The following is a 21,769-nucleotide window of genomic DNA, read 5'->3' as shown; positions in this document are numbered from 1 at the left end:
GCTTTCTGCCTTTGCACCTCCTGACATCATTTGCTGCTGTGTAGCTGCCACACCCTTCAAGCCCAGTGTGGGAGAGGGTATATGGCAGCCCAAGGTGCCTAGCATCACTCTCCGAGCCCTATGGGAGCGGGGAATGGGGCTAGACCTGAGCACAGCTCGTCCCAGAAAACAAGGTACTTGTACCTCTTTCCATGTCAGACATTGGTCTGAGACACTCCCACTAAAGGAAGCCAAGGCCGGGCCACCTCTTGGAAAAGGCCTGGGCTGGGAAATTATACCAGCAAATCTACTAAATGAAATTCTAATATTTCCACTGCTTTGAGCTCAATTTCAAGCTATTTTCAGTCCAACCAATCAAAATCATCTCTATTTCTGTAATACATCCTTCATTCTATCAAGCGAGACCAAGAAACTGAACACACCCATAAAAACCATACAAAAATACACCGCAAAGTTACTGCTAACCCTCTGACTGTTGCAACCCCAAATCCTGAAGTCTCCTAGTGTCGAAAAAATTTTGGAAAAAATTGTGAAATAAGATAATCTTTTCCTGATGGTAATGACACCAAAAGTACAAAATTTGGTCAAAAACTTACGGAATTACGCTCCTGCAAAGTTTGCCATCTCGGCGATACATACGCATCGGCAATTTTGCCGACTGAGTCCTATTTTCAGCCAATTCCATTGTTCCAGTCAACCAAACTGCTATTTCTTTGGAACTCCAATTTTTCTATCAATTGAGTATAAGGAACCGCCCATTTACCGATTTCAACTACCAAATAAAGTGGTCAGAAATTGGCAATTTGGCCAATTTCACACAAATTAAAAAAGATGCCAATTTCAAAATAGAGCCCAGAATAAACAATGCAGACATTCTTGGCACTTGAAACATTTCCTCTGTTCATTAGTCACCTCTCCAGGCCCCTCTTACATTACTCTTGCTTTCTATTTTGATTTTTATTCACACAAACAATAGAAGATTTACTGTTATGCAGACTACTGCATTGTAAAAATGGTAAATAATATCAGTGCACTAGTGAAAGAATATCAGACTCCCCAGTTGACGTGTATTGGACATGTGGTGCGATTCGCTTACTCTTGAACATTGGTAAAAATCGAACATTTCTGCTAATTTGAGTTCAATTTCAAGGTCTTTTTCATCATGAAACGAATCAAAACCATCTCTATTTCTGTAATATGTTTTCCATTCTATCAAATGAGACCAAGAAAATGAGAATACAACCATAAATATTATGGGAAAATACACCTCCAAGTCGGTGTTTTAATCCAAAAACACGATCCGAGTTTTTCTCTCATTATGCACTGCGTGTTGCAGGATTTTTTTTATACAGTGCACACTGACCACAGACCCATTCTCTCACATGTAGGCCTACCAGATTTCTCCTGCTCGATTTGAAGCCGCTAGAATTATTGAGTATATGTACATCCGAAACACTGACTCGTAAGACACATACGACTTAAACAGTCAAAGGGTTAAACCAAAAACAGTCTCGGTTCTTTCCTCGTTATTCACCGGCTGCTACAGGATTTTTTTTATGGTGCACTTACCACGTAAACTCATTCTCTCATATCTTGGCCCAAATTTACCACTCAGCTTTATCTGAGCGAGATGAACTCAAGTAGTACTACAGCACAAACTCTGGCTTTAAACCCACAGAACAATGGCACAGACCCTCAAGGGGTTAAGTACAGAATCAACATTACAAAAACCTATTTCACAGCCAACAAGCTTTTCTACTCACCACTGCATCATTATATTAAGTCTAAAACCTGATCTTAGGAATGTTTACCTGTGCAGTCCCCAAGACCTCTTTCAATGTACCAGACAGAGCCTTGGCCTGGGAGCGTGGTCGCATGGTGCGTGCAATTTCCAGCATCTGGTCAAGGGTCAGGTTACCGGTGTGTTTAACTGAAAAAAAAATATGCAGTTAAAAATGGGATATAAAAGCATGCCAACATGAATGGGCCTAAAGATTAGTTTATGCAGTAGATCTTACTGGAACATTTATCTCAGGATTGCACTTCAGTCATACAATGAATACATTTCACAAATACATCGAGAGCCAGGTTAGAATTTTCTACATCATCAAGTGTTTGTGTAGTGCACTGCAGCCAACTTACTTGTCCATTTAGGTTAGAACTTTATTATGGGCCAGGCATTTTTCCATTTAAAATAATGGGTGCAAAGGGTTTTGCTAGGGTGAAAGCACAATGGATCTATTCAAGTGTTATGGGAAACATGTCCAATAGGCAACACTAAATCTATTCACCAAGGAACTAAAAAAAAGCAGGTACCAAGGTAGCAGTCTCGAGGGCAAAAACTATTCATATTACCAAACCTGGATAAATATTAGCAATGCTAGTATACATACAAGTTCAAATGCTAATGAACACCACACAGGAGAAACAGCACAGAGTATTGGTGTTCAAGAATTCGAAACTCTTAGGAATGAGCACATCATTCATTGCAATAAGACACTGCAGAAATACCTCTGGCAGTGTGGAGAAAATTTCTCCAGGGGGGGGGTATCAGCCCCCTTCAGCCCTGAGGGGCCCAGCCATCTCAGAAGGGGCAAGCATCTTTTTTACTGCTACATCAAGGAATTACCAACAGATGTTTAACAAGCATGTACCAGTTACGAGTCATGCGACTTCTTTGCAAGAGACCAGTGTTGCAAGTACTGTAGTGTAGTTTAATAAGAGAATCTCTTACCTTAGCAGGACAATTATGGAAAATCCTACACCCACTTTATTACTATGTTAAAGATGTACATTGTTGTCTATGCTTATGACAGCAAGACTCATGCATTCTGCATTGCTTCACAGTGAAAGTTTGGCAAGCAGGGGAAACGTGCTTTGTCGGCACTTCTTTGTGTCGGGAAGCTGGGGGTAGACGGAGATGCCGCAGGCTAGACTGCAATATATAATGGTGCAGTAAAGACCACCTCATGCTAAGAATGAACAAAGGAAGTGAATTGTGTATTGCTGTACCTCAGACATACAGCCCATCTCCATAATAACTATAAACCTATTACCAAGAAGCGTGTTCAGCTTCTTTAATGACATTACCACGAAAGACAAACCTTGTGGAACAGTGTACCAGTGTGCGTATTCCTAGACTGGAAGACGTGGACATTCTCAAAGACACTATTCTTCAATCAAGACGGCAATATCTGGTGTAAGGGTCCGATGCACAAATTCAAGTCTGTTTAGCATACAATGATTCCATTGATTGCGCAGTCGAGAACTAATGTACGCTAAACAGATTACAATATACCCCGATGATATGCGGGCTTTTTAGCCCAACATGTGAGTATAGGATTCAATGGATCCTGTCAGTATTCAGTAATGAAAATACCGACATAATACCCCCTAGGGGTAATTAAACTCACAAAATATTTTAATTTCCAGCCCTGAGGGAATGCATACGACAGCTTCTCAAAACATCGCCTGCAGGGACAGCTGTGTAGGTGTAAGCTGTCTTTCAAGGTAAGTCCCATTCCAGTCTACTATTTTATCTTTGACTTAACTTGTAGCATTTCCCTCAACAGGCAGGAAGTTTCCTGCTCCTGCAGTCTGGCCTTGGATCAGGATAAAATTAAAATCCAATAAAATCAGCTATAGCATTACGAAAATTTAACCCTGCTTAACCCTTTCACTGTCGAGACCCTTGCTCACAAACGTGCTCTCAATATCAAAGAAATAAACCCTTTCATGGTCCAAACCCCCAATCTGAAACATGTTCACAGGGTTCAAGAATTTTCGAAAAATATTTTTTCTTATGAAATGGTAGATATACCTTTGAAGAGTTTCAAGTTTCTCTACTGAGCCCAGCCATGGGCCAGGAGAGTCTGGTGCTTGCCTGGTCAACCAGGCTGTTGCTGCTGGAGGCCTGCTGCCCCACATATCCATCACAGCCTGGTTGACCTGGCACCTGGTTAAGATACTTGCCCAGTTTCCTCTTGAAGGCTTCACTTGTTCCAGCAGTGCTTCGGATATCTTCTGCTAAGATGTTTAATAGTCTGCGACCCCAGATGTTGATAGTGTTCCCTTATTGACCCTACTGCACCCCTGCTCCTCACTGGGTTTATTTCACACTTCCTCCCATATATCTCACTCCAGTTTATTATGGCAGTGCGCAGATTTGGGATCAGGCCCTCTAGTACTTTCCAGGCATGTATTATCATGCATCTCTCTCCTCCGCTCCAAAGAGTACTTTTTCAAGACTTGGTGTTCCCAGTAATTTAGGTGTTTTACTGGCTCAATGTGAGCAGTAAATGATGTATTTGTTCCAGCTCTGATATTTCTCCTGCTTTGAACGGGGCCATCAGCACTGAGCAATATTCTAAGTGAGGGAGCACTAGCGATTTGAAGTCACCATCAGCATTAATTCCCTCGTTTTTAAAATTCTCATTACCCACCCCGTCATCTTCCTGGCTGTTGTGATCTTTGTCTTGTTAGGGTCTTTAAAAGAAAGTCAGCTGACAATTACTTCCAGCTCTTACGTGTTCCTTCTGTTCTACTTGGCGACCCTCGTGAGTTTTGTATTTAGTGCTCCTTTTGAGTTTTTCATTCTTTCCATACTTAAGCAGCTGGAACTTATCACCACTGAACACCGTTCTCCACTGCGCACTGGAAAACCATGCTAACATCTTCCTGTAATTTTTCAGTGCCCTCTACTGTAGTGACTTTCATGTTTATTTTAGCGTCATCTGCAAATGATACAAAAGTGTGCCAGGTGTTTGTATCCAAGTCTGCTATGGAGTTGATAAACAACAAAGGTACCAGGACATTGCCTTGGGGTACTGATGCCCTGTTCATTACTACTTTTTGTTTGTGCTAGGAACCCAAAAATTCATTTGCCTACCTTCCTTGTAATGTCCATGGCCCTCATTTTGTGCACTATCACTACATGATCGTATTTGTCAAAAGTTTTTGCAAAATCTGTAAATCACATCTGCGTTTTGGTCGTCTTCCAGTGCCTCCGTAATTCTGTCAATGGTTCAGCAGCTGTGACAGGCATGATTATCCTGTTCTATAACCATGCTGGTTCGGTTATGCTGGTCCTTGAACTTTGTCATCTGCCATCTCATCCCTCTTTTGAAGATGATGCAAGAAGTTAGGGCTACTGGTCTAATTTTTAGCTAGTGCTCTACTACCTCCCTTATGCAAAGGATCTTTGTCTGCACACTTTAAAGCCTCCGGTATTTCACCTAGACCTAAGCTCTTTCTCCAAAGAATACCGAGGGTTCGTGCTAATGGTACTTTGCACTTTAAAAATAAAGCATTCCATGAATCTGGTCCAGGCACTGAGTGAGTGGGCATGTTGTCCATTTCTTTTTTGAAATCTATGGGATTTGTACCAATGTCATGTCAGTTGGTCTGCACAACCTTCTATTGGAGTGAAAAATATTTCTGCACTTCTACCTTTGTCATTTAGTGGCTTGCTGAACACCGACTCTTACTGTTCTAGGATTTCACTAATTTCCTCTTCGTCAGTACACGAATCTCCACTCTATAGTGGTTCAATTTACAGGTAGTTCTTAACTTGGATTTTGCATACGAATAGAAATATTTTGGGTTCATTGCAATATCCTTTATGGCCCTTTGTTCCCTTGCACTTCTCTTATGTATGACATCCTAAGGTTTTGCTCTAATTCAGTGATCTCTCAGCTAAGATTTATCTTTCCTCTGTTGCAGCATATTTGTTTTTTTTTTTTTTAGCAATTCAGTAACCCATTTCCTTCTGTACCATTTCATACACACTATATTCGATCATCTTCTGTGTTTCCTCTAAGGTACGTGCTTCATACATACCTTGTATGGTTCTGTCTTCAGCTTCTCTAGGCACTGGTAGGGATTTAGGGCACTCATGTCTGATTCCCAGGATATGTATGATAGCTCTTGGTTTATTTAGAGTATTTTTCTGAAGGTAATAAAAAAAAAGTACAAAATTTGTGAAGTTAAGAGATCAGAGTGATATTGACGCATCGGCGATTTCACCCACTTCAAGCCCTATTTTCAGCCAATTCCATTGTTCCTGTCTACCAAACTTAGCTATTTTGCTAGAACTTTTGTTCTTTCGATTGAGTATAAGAAACCGCCCATTTACCGATTTCAACTACCCAATAATGTGATCAGAAATTGGTTATTTGGCCAATTTCATACAAAATTCAAAAAAGGCTAATTTCAAAATAGGGTGCAGAATTAACAATGCAAACATTCCTAGGCCCCTCTTATATTACACTTGCTTTCCATTTTGAATTATTCACACAAAAAAATAGATTTACAATTATGCAGACCACTGCATTATTGCATTTGTGAAAGCATATTAGACTAGCTACTTGACGTGTATTGGACGCATGATTTATTTACCAGGACATCGGCAAAAATCAAACATTTCCGCTAATTTGAGCTCAATTTCAATGTACAGTGGACCCCCGCATACCGTTGGCCTTACATAACGTTAAATCCGCATACCGCTACATTTTATCGCCAAGATTTTGCCTCGCATACCGCTAAAAAACCCGCTCAATGCTGTTCGTCTGAGACGCGTCTATGTGCGGCCTGAGCCACGCTCACATGTTCCGCCGGTGGCATTGTTTACCAGCCAGCCTCCGCGGTAACATCCAAGCATACAATCGGAACATTTCGTATTATTACAGTGTTTTTGGTGATTTTATCTGCAAAATAAGTGACCATGGGCCCCAAGAAAGCTTCTAGTGCCAACCCTACAGCAATAAGGGTGAGAATTACTATAGAGATGAAGAAAAAGATCATTGATAAGTATGAAAGTGGAGTGCGTGTCTCCGAGCTGGCCAGGTTGTATAATAAACCCCCAATCAACCATCGCTACTATTGGTGGTACAGCTGCTGCAGCACCGTCAGCTGCTGCTGCAGCACCGTCAGCTGCTGCTGCAGCACCGTCAGCTGCTGCTGCAGCACCGTCAGCTGCTGCTGCAGCACCGTCAGCTGCTGCTGCAGCACCGTCAGCTGCTGCTGCACCACCGTCAGCTGCTGCTGCACCACCGTCAGCTGCTGCTGCACCACCGTCAGCTGCTGCTGCACCACCGTCAGCTGCTGCTGCACCACCGTCAGCTGCTGCTGCACCACCGTCAGCTGCTGCTGCACCACCGTCAGCTGCTGCTGCACCACCGTCAGCTGCTGCTGCACCACCGTCAGCTGCTGCTGCACCACCGTCAGCTGCTGCTGTACCACCGTCAGCTGCTGCTGTACCACCGTCAGCTGCTGCTGTACCACCGTCAGCTGCTGCGCCACCGTCAGCTGCTGCGCCACAGTCAGCTGCTGCGCCACAGTCAGCTGCTGCGCCACAGTCAGCTGCTGCGCCACAGTCTGCTGCTGCGCCACCGTCAGCTGCTGCTGCGCCACCGTCAGCTGCTGCGCCACCGTCAGCTGCTGCTGCGCCACCGTCAGCTGCTGCGCCACCGTCAGCTGCTGCGCCACCGTCAGCTGCTGCGCCACCGTCAGCTGCTGCGCCACCGTCAGCTGCTGCGCCACCGTCAGCTGCTGTACCACAGTCAGCTGCTGCTGCTGTACCACAGTCAGCTGCTGCTGCACCACAGTCAGCTGCTGCTGCGCCACCGTCAGCTGCTGCTGCGCCACCGTCAGCTGCTGCTGCTGCGCCACCGTCAGCTGCTGCTGCTGCGCCACCGTCAGCTGCTGCTGCTGCGCCACCGTCAGCTGCTGCTGCTGCGCCACCGTCAGCTGCTGCTGCTGCTGCGCCACCGTCAGCTGCTGCTGCGCCACCGTCAGCTGCTGCTGCGCCACCGTCAGCTGCTGCTGCGCCACCGTCAGCTGCTGCTGCGCCACCGTCAGCTGCTGCTGCTCCACCGTCAGCTGCTGCTGCGCCACCGTCAGCTGCTGCTGCGCCACCGTCAGCTGCTGCTGCGCCACCGTCAGCTGCTGCTGCGCCACCGTCAGCTGCTGCTGCGCCACCGTCAGCTGCTGCTGCGCCACCGTCAGCTGCTGCTGCGCCACCGTCAGCTGCTGCGCCACCGTCAGCTGCTGCGCCACCGTCAGCTGCTGCGCCACCGTCAGCTGCTGCGCCACCGTCAGCTGCTGCGCCACCGTCAGCTGCTGCTCCACCGTCAGCTGCTGCTGCGCCACCGTCAGCTGCTGCTGCTGCGCCACCGTCAGCTGCTGCTGCTGCGCCACCGTCAGCTGCTGCTGCTGCGCCACCGTCTGCTGCTGCTGCGCCACCGTCTGCTGCTGCTGCTGTGCCACCGTCTGCTGCTGCTGCTGTGCCACCGTCAGCTGCTGCTGCTGTGCCACCGTCTGCTGCTGCTGCTGTGCCACCGTCAGCTGCTGCTGCTGTGCCACCGTCAGCTGCTGCTGCTGTGCCACCGTCAGCTGCTGCTGCTGTGCCACCGTCAGCTGCTGCTGCTGTGCCACCGTCAGCTGCTGCTGCTGTGCCACCGTCAGCTGCTGCTGCTGTGCCACCGTCAGCTGCTGCTGCTGTGCCAGCGTCAGCTGCTGCTGCTGTGCGTCACTGCTGTGCCACCGTCAGCTGCTGCTGCTGTGCCACCGTCAGCTGCTGCTGCTGTGCCACCGTCAGCTGCTGCTGCTGTGCCACCGTCAGCTGCTGCTGCTGTGCCACCGTCAGCTGCTGCTGCTGTGCCACCGTCAGCTGCTGCTGCTGTGCCACCGTCAGCTGCTGCTGCTGCTGTGCCACCGTCAGCTGCTGCTGCTGTGCCACCGTCAGCTGCTGCTGCTGTGCCACCGTCAGCTGCTGCTGCTGTGCCACCGTCAGCTGCTGCTGCTGTGCCACCGTCAGCTGCTGCTGCTGTGCCACCGTCAGCTGCTGCTGCTGTGCCACCGTCAGCTGCTGCTGCTGTGCCACCGTCAGCTGCTGCTGCTGTGCCACCGTCAGCTGCTGCTGCTGTGCCACCGTCAGCTGCTGCTGCTGTGCCACCGTCAGCTGCTGCTGCTGTGCCACCGTCAGCTGCTGCTGCTGTGCCACCGTCAGCTGCTGCTGCTGTGCCACCGTCAGCTGCTGCTGCTGTGCCACCGTCAGCTGCTGCTGCTGTGCCACCGTCAGCTGCTGCTGCTGTGCCACCGTCAGCTGCTGCTGCTGTGCCACCGTCAGCTGCTGCTGCTGTGCCACCGTCAGCTGCTGCTGCTGTGCCACCGTCAGCTGCTGCTGCTGTGCCACCGTCAGCTGCTGCTGCTGTGCCACCGTCAGCTGCTGCTGCTGTGCCACCGTCAGCTGCTGCTGCTGTGCCACCGTCAGCTGCTGCTGCTGTGCCACCGTCAGCTGCTGCTGCTGTGCCACCGTCAGCTGCTGCTGCTGTGCCACCGTCAGCTGCTGCTGCTGTGCCACCGTCAGCTGCTGCTGCTGTGCCACCGTCAGCTGCTGCTGCTGTGCCACCGTCAGCTGCTGCTGCTGTGCCACCGTCAGCTGCTGCTGCTGTGCCACCGTCAGCTGCTGCTGCTGTGCCACCGTCAGCTGCTGCTGCTGTGCCACCGTCAGCTGCTGCTGCTGTGCCACCGTCAGCTGCTGCTGCTGTGCCACCGTCAGCTGCTGCTGCTGTGCCACCGTCAGCTGCTGCTGCTGTGCCACCGTCAGCTGCTGCTGCTGTGCCACCGTCAGCTGCTGCTGCTGTGCCACCGTCAGCTGCTGCTGCTGTGCCACCGTCAGCTGCTGCTGCTGTGCCACCGTCAGCTGCTGCTGCTGTGCCACCGTCAGCTGCTGCTGCTGTGCCACCGTCAGCTGCTGCTGCTGTGCCACCGTCAGCTGCTGCTGCTGTGCCACCGTCAGCTGCTGCTGCTGTGCCACCGTCTGCTGCTGTACCACCGTCAGCTGCTGCTGTACCACCGTCAGCTGCTGCTGTACCACCGTCAGCTGCTGCTGTACCACCGTCAGCTGCTGCTGTACCACCGTCAGCTGCTGCTGTACCACCGTCAGCTGCTGCTGTACCACCGTCAGCTGCTGCTGTACCACCGTCAGCTGCTGCTGTACCACCGTCAGCTGCTGCTGCTGCTGCTGCTGTACCACCGTCAGCTGCTGCTGTACCACCGTCAGCTGCTGCTGTACCACCGTCAGCTGCTGCTGTACCACCGTCAGCTGCTGCTGTACCACCGTCAGCTGCTGCTGTACCACCGTCAGCTGCTGCTGTACCACCGTCAGCTGCTGCTGTACCACCGTCAGCTGCTGCTGTACCACCGTCAGCTGCTGCTGTACCACCGTCAGCTGCTGCTGTACCACCGTCAGCTGCTGCTGTACCACCGTCAGCTGCTGCTGTACCACCGTCAGCTGCTGCTGTACCACCGTCAGCTGCTGCTGTACCACCGTCAGCTGCTGCTGTACCACCGTCAGCTGCTGCTGTACCACCGTCAGCTGCTGCTGTACCACCGTCAGCTGCTGCTGTACCACCGTCAGCTGCTGCTGTACCACCGTCAGCTGCTGCTGTACCACCGTCAGCTGCTGCTGTACCACCGTCAGCTGCTGCTGTACCACCGTCAGCTGCTGCTGTACCACCGTCAGCTGCTGCTGTACCACCGTCAGCTGCTGCTGTACCACCGTCAGCTGCTGCTGTACCACCGTCAGCTGCTGCTGTACCACCGTCAGCTGCTGCTGTACCACCGTCAGCTGCTGCTGTACCACCGTCAGCTGCTGCTGTACCACCGTCAGCTGCTGCTGTACCACCGTCAGCTGCTGCTGTACCACCGTCAGCTGCTGCTGTACCACCGTCAGCTGCTGCTGTACCACCGTCAGCTGCTGCTGTACCACCGTCAGCTGCTGCTGTACCACCGTCAGCTGCTGCTGTACCACCGTCAGCTGCTGCTGTACCACCGTCAGCTGCTGCTGTACCACCGTCAGCTGCTGCTGTACCACCGTCAGCTGCTGCTGTACCACCGTCAGCTGCTGCTGTACCACCGTCAGCTGCTGCTGTACCACCGTCAGCTGCTGCTGTACCACCGTCAGCTGCTGCTGTACCACCGTCAGCTGCTGCTGTACCACCGTCAGCTGCTGCTGTACCACCGTCAGCTGCTGCTGTACCACCGTCAGCTGCTGCTGTACCACCGTCAGCTGCTGCTGTACCACCGTCAGCTGCTGCTGCACCACCGTCAGCTGCTGCTGCACCACCACCGTCAGCTGCTGCTGCACCACCGTCAGCTGCTGCTGCTGTACCACCGTCAGCTGCTGCTGCTGCTGTACCACCGTCAGCTGCTGCTGCTACCACCGTCAGCTGCTGCTGTACCACCGTCAGCTGCTGCTGTACCACCGTCAGCTGCTGCTGTACCACCGTCAGCTGCTGCTGTACCACCGTCAGCTGCTGCTGTACCACCGTCAGCTGCTGCTGTACCACCGTCAGCTGCTGCTGTACCACCGTCAGCTGCTGCTGTACCACCGTCAGCTGCTGCTGTACCACCGTCAGCTGCTGCTGTACCACCGTCAGCTGCTGCTGTACCACCGTCAGCTGCTGCTGTACCACCGTCAGCTGCTGCTGTACCACCGTCAGCTGCTGCTGTACCACCGTCAGCTGCTGCTGTACCACCGTCAGCTGCTGCTGTACCACCGTCAGCTGCTGCTGTACCACCGTCAGCTGCTGCTGTACCACCGTCAGCTGCTGCTGTACCACCGTCAGCTGCTGCTGTACCACCGTCAGCTGCTGCTGTACCACCGTCAGCTGCTGCTGTACCACCGTCAGCTGCTGCTGTACCACCGTCAGCTGCTGCTGTACCACCGTCAGCTGCTGCTGTACCACCGTCAGCTGCTGCTGTACCACCGTCAGCTGCTGCTGTACCACCGTCAGCTGCTGCTGTACCACCGTCAGCTGTGCTGTACCACCGTCAGCTGCTGCTGTACCACCGTCAGCTGCTGCTGTACCACCGTCAGCTGCTGCTGTACCACCGTCAGCTGCTGCTGTACCACCGTCAGCTGCTGCTGTACCACCGTCAGCTGCTGCTGTACCACCGTCAGCTGCTGCTGTACCACCGTCAGCTGCTGCTGTACCACCGTCAGCTGCTGCTGCTGCTGTACCACCATCAGCTGCTGCTGCTGCTGCTGCTGTAGCACCGTTGGTGTGGCTTATTGAGAATACCAAGAAACAATTAACCCCAGAAGATTTGCCACCCAGGATAACCCAAAAAAGTCAGTGTCATCGAAGACTAACTTATTTCCATTGGGGTCCTTAATCTTGTCTCCCAGGATGCAACCCACACCAGTCGACTAACACCCAGGTGAACAGGGAAAAATGCCTGGAACTAGTGCTCATATTGGTGAATTTAAAGCCAGCAAAGGTTGGTTTGAGAGATTTAAGAATCGTAGTGGCATACACACTGTGATAAGGCCTGTTCTGGAAGAAAATGCCAAACAGGACCTACAGTACTCAGGAGGAAAAGGCACTCCCAGGACACAGTGTCTCATCAGTTATTGCTGCATCTTCAATAAGGTAAGTGTCATTTATTCTTCATTTAGTAGAGTAGTACATGCACAATATATATTGTGCATGTACTACTCTACTATTGTGCATGTATCCTTTGTGTGTAGGAAAATGTATATTTCATGTGGTAAAATTTTTTTTTCATACTTTTGGGTGTCTTGCACGGATTAATTTGATTTCCATTATTTCTTATGGGGAAAATTCATTCGCATAATGATAATTTCGCATAACAATGAGTTTACATTATTTATACTGTAGTTTAATAGCAAATAATGAACAAACAAAACACTCACCACACTGAGTGGTGGGAGGGCTGGCTGCCAGTTGCGGGGGTCGGAGGGAGGGTAGTAGGGACTCGCAGGTGGCGGGAAACTTAAATATGATTTGACAGCTGGGAATTTGGTGGCTGGGAATTTGGTGGCTGGGAATTTGGCGGTTGGGAATTTGCGAATGTGTGAAGCCCGTGAAAGTTGAAAACGTGAATGTTGAGGGAGACCTGTATACTCAAATTCTAGCGGCTTCAAATCAGGCAGGAGAAAGCTGGTAGGCCCACATGCGAGACAATGGGTCTGTGTGGTCAGTGTGCACCATATAAAAAAAATCCTGGAGCATGCAGTGCATAATGAGAAAAAAAAACTCCAACTTTTTTTTTTTTTTTTTTTTTTTTTTTTTTTTTTTTATTAAAATGCAGACTTTGTGGTCTATTTTCGTATAGTATTTGTGGTTGTATTCTCGTTTTCTTGGTCTCATTTGATAGAATGGAAACTATATTATAGAAATAGAGGTGATTTTGATTAATTTTTCTATAAAAAACCTGGAAATGGAGCACAAAGTACGGAAATGTTCGATTTTTGCCGATGTTCAAAAGTAATCAAATGTCATTGTCTAATAAATGTCCAACTAGCCATTCTAATATGCAGTCATGAATGGGTTGATGTAATTTTTACAATTATTACAGTATTGCAGTAGTCTGCATAACAGTAAATCTTCTATTTTTTGTTTGAATAAAATTTCAAAATAAAAAGCAAGAGTAATATCAGAGGGGCCTGGAGACATGACTGATGAACAAAGAAAATGTTATTTTAAAGCCAGGAATGTCTGCATTGTTCATTCTGGTCCTTATTTTGAAATTGTCATTTTTTAATTTTCGTAAAATTGGCCAAATTGCAAATTTCTGACCATGTTATTGGGTAGTTGAAATCGGTAAATGGGCAGTTTCTTCTACTCAATCGATGGAAAAAATGGAGTTCTGAAGAAATGGCCGAGAGTTTGGTTGACTGGAATAATGGAATTAGCCGAAAATAGGGCTCAAAGTGAGCGAAATCGCCGATTTGTAAATATCGCCGAGGTCGCTAACTTCGTGAGAGCGTAATTCAGTCAGTTTTCCATCAAATTTCGTTTTTTGGTGTCTTTATAATTGGGAAAAGATTATCATTTCAATTTTTTTTTTTTTTTTTTTTTTTTTTAAATTTTGCGACACCAGGAGACACCTCAGGATTGGGGGTTGCGACAGTCAAAGGGTTGAAGTGCAGGCATTGTACTTCCAATTTCCAGTACTCAAGTCTGGCTATATAAAAATAACCAGTTTCCCTGAATCCCTTCACTAAATATTACCCTGCTCACACTCCAACAGCTCATCAGAAATCTGTAAGTTAGAAGTATTCAAGAGACTTGACTTAGTGACCCAACACGCTTTACCTCCCGATGATACAACTTAACCACAACGCTTCCTTTTCTCGTATAGCCTACTGAAAAAAATGTATACATTAAATGTAAAAATATTCTGACTTCATAAAAATGTTTTCCTATGTCCTGCCAAACTTCACATCAGTTCCTAGTTTGACTACTACAAACTTTTATACTGTACTGTGCATACACTGTTACAAATTCATGGATTTCAAGTTTTATACTTCAAGTTGGACAAGAAACTGGTATAACACCGACTTATGAAATTAGCCTTTGGTAATAAAAAATATAAACTTGTGTAGGAATACCAAAATTAAATCTACAACGATACAGTATGATGCTGTTAAAATCTGAACCAGTTGAAAAAAAATCAAGCAGAAAATAATTGGATGCTAGCCATCTTGCAACCCAGGTGGGGGCGACCTGACAAAGAAACTTGCACCACCATTTTCCCAGACATACCAACACCACAGCTGATAAATTAGACACGTGCAGCACTTGGGTATCCTTATTGAGGAAACATTTCACCACAGTGGCTTCATCAGTTCATACAAAGGAGAGCGCTAAAGAACAGGAGTTTGAGGTAAACAGTCCATCAGCCTTGAGTCGATGTGGTCAGTCCATCAATCTTGAAATGAATACAGCATACGTGCGAAGTAGCAGCTTATATACCGTAGGCAGGAGAGATGCAGCAGTCGTAGGTGGTATCACATTTGTCCAATGTGGAAGTAGGTCATGACCAAGGGCTAGGCAAGTGAAGAATTCCCTGTAGTATTAAGATCCCAAGATGTTGCTGTATCAGATAGGAATGTAGATGAATGGTTCAGAGAACCGACAAGTTAATAAATTAGACATGTGCAACAATTGGATATTTTTAGTGAGGAAAAGTTTCGCCACAGTGGCGAAACGTTATATGCCTACGGTATGTAAGCTACTTCTGTGCACACATGCTGTATTCTTTTCAAGATTAATGAACTGACCACATCAACTCCAGGCTGAGGGACCGATTACCTCAAACTACTCCTGTTCTTTAACGCTCTCCTTTGCATGAACTGATGAAGCCACTGTGTGGCGAAACGTTTCCTCAATAAAGATACCCAAGTGTTGCTCATATGTTTAATTTATCAACTTGTCGGTTCTTTGAACCATTCATCTACAACGCTACAGCTCAAGATGCCTCTCCAAACTGAAATATCCCCACCCCCCCCAGAGAGCAGGCACTGTACTTCCCACCTCGAGGACCCTAGTTTAGCCGACTGGTTTCCAGGAATCCCTTCAAAATTGTTCTTTGCTCAAATACCAACAGCAAATCATAAAAATCACTTAACCCCCCCTCTCCTATCTATCATGTTCACACATGTCTGATGAACATCTAAACACCTTATACAAAAGCTTCCTTTACTCACCCTCCCTCTGACCTTTCCTAGACAACCAGTACATTTGTCATTTTACTCAGCAAGGCACTTACTGTGTTTTACTTTTTTGCGGTCACGTGGGGGTTCCTTGAGTGCCTTTATCACCAATGATGCAGCAGAGGGAACAACCTCAACACGTGCTTGACGGTTCTGAATGATGAGCTTCACTGTTACCTTAAGACCTTTCCAGTCCCCAGTGGCTTTCATGATGTCATCACCAACCTTCTTTGGTGAGAGACCCAAGGGACCAATCTTGGGAGCAAGAGAAGAGGTGGCAGCCATCTCTCCTCCAACACACCGCAAACACACTGAAAGATTAATTTAAAGTAAATATCTTCTGTAGGTATACTGCTAAACATTTAAAAACAAGATTTTACTTTCATATTACAGTTAAGGGACAAAAATTTACAGTAGTGCCTTGATAATACTCTCCCTTGCACCAATAAATACACAGGATACAATTACAAAATATTAAGCCTAACAATTACAAAATACTAAGCCTATCATAAATGATTGGGGACTTCAGACATGTTAATGATAATCATTTTTCAAGTTAAAAAAAAATTAAGAACCACCTCTAGAATTGGCCCACAGTTAACAGGAGGTTCATAGACCAACGACAAAAGAAATTAGCAAACTCTTCATATACCAGTATAAACATTTAGTGATCCACTAAAAGTGGAAAATCCTAAATTTTTCCTCTTATCTCTGCCCATCCTATAAATCACATATTTGACATTAGCAGAAGTCCTCTAGAACTCTCGATTAAAATATAAAACGCCCACACAAGCAGGACTGGAAATACTTTAAATGCAAATTATCACTTATCTGAATGCAAGCCCAAAATGTTGAAGTAAAGTTCTGCAATGAATTATGAAAAATCAATTAATAGTGTACACAACAGCCACACAAGAGAGGGAACAAGAGGAGAGATGCAATAAGTATATCTTCTGAATTACTGCCAAGTGACTGTACCTACATTTTTGTCCCCCCCCCCCCTTTTTTTTTCTCTCCTGTGTCACTCATGCATGAACTATTAATTGGAGATTTTTCATAATGCATTGCAAAATTTTCCTTCATTTTCAGTTTGCATCCAGATGAAGATTAAGTACCCAGCCCAGGGTATGCAGGAACTTCAAATTTAGAAGACCTGCTTTATCTGGGCTTGATAGTCCATCTTTATCTACATGAAGGCCCAGAATGTTACAGCAAAATTCTGTAACAAAGAAAAGTCATGACTAATCGTCATGTGATCAAAAGATGCGAAGGATATTGTGCTACTAGTTGGCAGTTTGATGCACTATCTGCTGATACATTATAAACATGTAAGCACACTATAATCTTAAACTTGTACACTAGTACAGAGGAATGAGAAAAGATTTAGTTCTGGTTAGCAGACAAATGTGAACATGTGTTTGCAGTGAAGTTTATAGAATTCTTGGTTTCATATTAAGCACACAAATAATAGGAGCCCTCAAGTTATATTTCAACTTAACATATCCTTGATAAAGCTTGACTGAATATACTGCACAGTTCTGGTCTATTACAGAATGGACAAATGATCTAGAAAACAGAAATCTTTTCTACATGGATAGACTGAGGGCACTGAATTTACAATCTGGAAAGGCACAGAATGGAGGGGGGAGGGGACATGGCAGAAATGGAAGATAGTAATAAAGGTAATATAACATTCTGAAAATGTTGAACCAAGACAGGACTAAGCAATGCATTAAAGTTTTAAAAATTTAGGCTTAGAAAATGTATAGAACATTGGTAATGGAGTTGAAGGATGAGTGGAAAAACTCCTAAGCAGCATTATTGAAGAAAGAACCTTAGGTAACTTTACGAAGGCTAAACAGGTACACAAGTGGACGAGAAAAACCTGCCTAGCATGGGCCAACAGTCCTACTGCAGTGTTCCTTTTAAGGTAACTATTGGCCTGGAAAGGCCTATAATCATGTTTTTCTCATTTATCCATTTATTCAGATTAATTTGGTCAGAAATATCAGAAATATATGCAGCTTGAGCAACTTGCATAATACTCTGATACTGGCAAACCACCACCAGCATCCATCAGTTACCTCAGTCAACATTACTCAGGTTATCCCTCAGCCCTACAGTCTGCACAAAAATCATGAACCTTAATTGTTAATTTTCAGTGTCTTGCATAAATAAGTACAATACAATAATTTAACAGAACCCAGTTTAGCAGATTTTGGATTTAAAGGACAATCTGGCTGACACTATGTGAAAGTTACAGGCAAGGCTGTTAAATACAGAATTATGCATTATTTTTTTGCAAAAACTGTTTGCCTATAATTTTATTAAGTCTAAAGTACAGAACTTCACCCATAGGAAAGTTATCAATTGATGACTTGGGAATGTCAGATTATCAGTATTCTAAATGTCGTGTTACATTTATGGGGAGATGGGAGCACTAAATCCAAAGAAGTCATACAGCATGTGCTGACAGATAACTATTCAAACCAGAGAAATAGTAGCTTCAATTCCTTGTATCAAAGAGTCCTCTACAAGCATCAAGGTGCCTTCTTTTAAGGTAATGTAAAAAAAAAATCTACAAGCAAAAATATGAACCATCATTAATTTATTACTATAATCACAAAGATCTGCTAAGCCCCCCTAGGGTAATTAAGTAAAAATATCACATTTTTATATTTAAATTAGTGAACACTTGCAGGGTTAGTGTTAACAGACCAGACAAGATTAATTAAGGAGCACTGAAATAGGCCTACTGGCTTATGTTTGACAGATCCTACTCTTCCCCAACCTTTTACCTACTTGGCCAACCTATGATGTTTGGGAATCTTTAATAATGAGGCATTTTGAGTCTACTTTAAGTCTGGACAATAAGTTCAGCTATTCCGATTAGGCTTAAATATGAATAATAACATTCTCTCATTAAGGGAGTTAAGGAATGAAGATATTTATATTTTGTCCCCTACAGGAAACTTCTTTGGTAAACAAACCTAACCAAATAATCCAATAAAAGAAAAAAAATTAGGTTAGATTAGGATGGGTTACAGATACACTGCTACTTCTTGTAGCTAAAAGGTTCTTTATTCTATGTACCTAAAGTAAATCTCTCCATTCAAGAAATCATTAAAAAGAATTTATATAAAAAATCTAGAAGCCAGTCAATATGAAGCATATTTTAAACAGTTTAGTTACCCCAATGGAAACAAGTCAGACTTGTTTGGGTTATGCTCAGTAATTTACTGATAATTGTACTTAGTGTGCACCTGTGCCTAAATAAACTTATAATTTTTTGTTATAGCTATTTTGTGTCCCATGTGCCTTCCTAGTGACTATACTACCGCCCGTCCCGCAGCTTTTTAACAATGGCAAATAAGGTTATTCAGGTATACACAAATACAGTTACAGAGATTATCGTACATAACAGCATGTGTAGAGATCCTAGGATAACCCAAAGTTTTATTAAAAAAATCACCAAACACAAGTTACGCTTTATGTACAATCAATAGCAAGGTTAAGATTGTTACCGCGCGCTAACAAGCGGTCCCGCGTGGACGCTCGGACACTAATAACGGCTTTACTTCCAAATGATTTCTTGGCTACTATTAATTATTTCTTGCGATTTCTGGATATAATAATAAACTGTGCTGGTTGTTAGTTGCAACATCTGGCGTAGTTAGACAAGGACTGCTAACAAAGCTATACTCACATCTAGCCTAACTAGCTATGCCAAACAATATTTCTTTAAATTAAAAAAACATATTACTTTAAATAATTTGCATAATTTAATTGTAATAAAAGAAACCCGCGAGTGAAGCACCAGCTTCACATAATATAATACTAACAAGTACTCTTTCTTTCTTTCCAAATGCATGAAGGTGTTAGCCGCATCTAGACCAACATGTACACTGATGGTACATGTACACTGACAAATAAGAGTACATTAATATGGCTACCTTACCTTAGAGGCCCGGACGGCTGAGCCGACATGATACACCATCTCATGTATCGTACAATAACACAAGAATCTCAAGTTTACCGGTCTTGATCTCCGAGGGATCGAATTTAGCAGGCATTGTGGAAGGTTATGAGCACACAGGCGGGAGGATGAGTGAAGACAGGTGGTGGATGAACTCAGATGAGAACGACCACAGTAGTTGCACCCGTCGTGAGCTACAGCAGCCACTACAAGGACCACCACCTGCTGCTGCAATAATATTATTCATCCACTGGCAACTCACACCACTAACTCTCACACCTTTCATAAACTAAAATATCCATCTATGATAATTTCGGTCAGTGAATACTGATATATAGTTGACAAAAAAGACTACTTTAAAAATAAATTAGGTTCTTAAATACTTCAATATTTTTATCAACGAAATATTCATATTATGGATGTTTATTCTCAAAAATTATATTGATATATATTTCAAGTTCAAGAAGCAACACATTTATTTACTTTATAATTCTCTAGTATTTTTTTCTTTGAGTAAAATTATATACTAAATTTTAAATGAGTACTAATTTATTATTCGTATAATTCGCTGTACAAAATAAACTGACAACTTTCACTAGCGGGCTGCCACCTTTATCAAAAATATCCAGTAAATACGTATTTATTCTGAAACTCGTTTTAAAAACTTGTAATTAACTTATGTTTTGTTAGTTATCTTATTAGTTTTAAAGTAAACCGACTGTAGATAAAGTACTAAAGTTATAATTCACACCAATGGAAATAAGTCACTTACTTTTTGGGGGGTTAACCTATAATAATAATAATAATAATATCTTTATTTCTACATGTACATGTTACACAGTCCTAGCTGACATACTACTATATAGAAAGTAGCTTGTTATGCAGAGCATTACGGGCAAATTAGGTCAGTTTTGTCCCAGGATGCGACCCACACCAGTCAACTAACACCCAGGTACCCATTTTACTAATGGGTGAATATAGATAACCGGTGTAAAGAAACACGCCCAATGCTTCTGCCCTCGCCGGGAATCGAACCCAGACCCTCGCCGTATGAAGCGAAAGTTTTAGCCACCAGGCAACGGGGTAATTTACTCTACGTTAATTATACTTATGTATATGATGTTCAACGATGAGAAATTTCAGTTACTCCGATATGGTAAACATGAAATTAAAACTTCATCAGAGTACAAAACAAATTCCGGCCACAAAATAGAGCGAAAAACCAACGTCAAAGACCTGGGAGTGATCATGTCGGAGGATCTCACCTTCAAGGACCATAACATTGTATCAATCGAATCTGCTAGAAAAATGACAGGATGGATAATGAGAACCTTCAAAACTAGGGATGCCAAGCCCATGATGACACTCTTCAGGTCGCTTATTCTATCTAGGCTGGACTATTGCTGCACACTAACAGCACCTTTCAAGGCAGGTGAAATTGCTGACCTAGAAAATGTATCTCTCCCGCCTGCGTTCCAGGGAGTACAGGTTCAGGAACTTCAAGCGCTCCCAGTAATTGAGGTGTTTTATCTTAGTTATGCGCGCCGTGAAGGTTCTCTGTACATTCTCTAGGTCAGCAATTTCACCTGCCTTGAAAGGTGCTGTTAGTGTGCAGCAATATTCCAGCCTAGATAAAACAAGCGACCTGAAGAGTGTCATCATGGGCTTGGCATCTCTAGTTTTGAAGGTTCTCATTATCCATCCTGTCATTTTTCTGGCAGATGCGATTGATACAATGTTATGGTCCTTGAAGGCGAGATCCTACGCCATGATCACTCCCAGGTCTTTGACGTTGGTTTTTCACTCTATTTTGTGGCCGGAATTTGTTTTGTCCAGGTAACCTCCAGGTACTCTGATGAAGTTTTAATTTCCTCATGTTTACCACATCGGAGTAATTGAAATTTCTCATCGTTGAACTTCATATTGTTCTGCAGCCCATTGAAAGATTATAAGTACATAGTTACAAGTACAAATATTAAATGGGTCATACACCCACACGAGTGCGCGCGCACACACACACACACACACACACACATAAAGGCACTGACAGCTTGACAGTTTAATATGTTTATTATGCACCCCAGACCCATCCTGTGGGCGGTAGTCAAAAGATTACAGAGGTACATAATGGGTCCAGGGACTGGACCTCAAAGTTTGATAGCTGAGCAAGTTACAAAGGTAATGAACTCCAGGTAGATATGGTCACAATCATGACCAGTTACAAAGGTATTTACAGAGTACAGAGGTACATAATGGGTCCAGGGACT

At 45.2% G+C, this 21,769-nt stretch overlaps 1 protein-coding gene across 1 annotated transcript in view; it reads right to left on the bottom strand.

Moving 5' to 3' along the window:
- RpL12 (ribosomal protein L12) overlaps positions 1-19,730 on the bottom strand; it is a 30,573-nt gene extending 10,843 nt beyond the window's left edge. The window contains exons 1-3 of the mRNA XM_070083978.1: positions 19,563-19,730; positions 15,583-15,837; positions 1,812-1,930 (exon numbers count right to left, since the gene is read on the bottom strand). Coding sequence (XP_069940079.1) covers positions 1,812-1,930; positions 15,583-15,837; positions 19,563-19,599 — 411 coding nt within the window. The 5' untranslated portion in view covers positions 19,600-19,730. The remainder of the gene's footprint in view (positions 1-1,811; positions 1,931-15,582; positions 15,838-19,562) is intronic.
- Between the last annotated feature and the right edge of the window lie 2,039 nt (positions 19,731-21,769).

This window comes from Cherax quadricarinatus, chromosome 11 (assembly GCF_038502225.1).
Source record: "Cherax quadricarinatus isolate ZL_2023a chromosome 11, ASM3850222v1, whole genome shotgun sequence".
Lineage (NCBI taxonomy): Eukaryota > Metazoa > Arthropoda > Malacostraca > Decapoda > Parastacidae > Cherax > Cherax quadricarinatus.
This window is presented reverse-complemented; position numbering and strand designations above follow the sequence as displayed.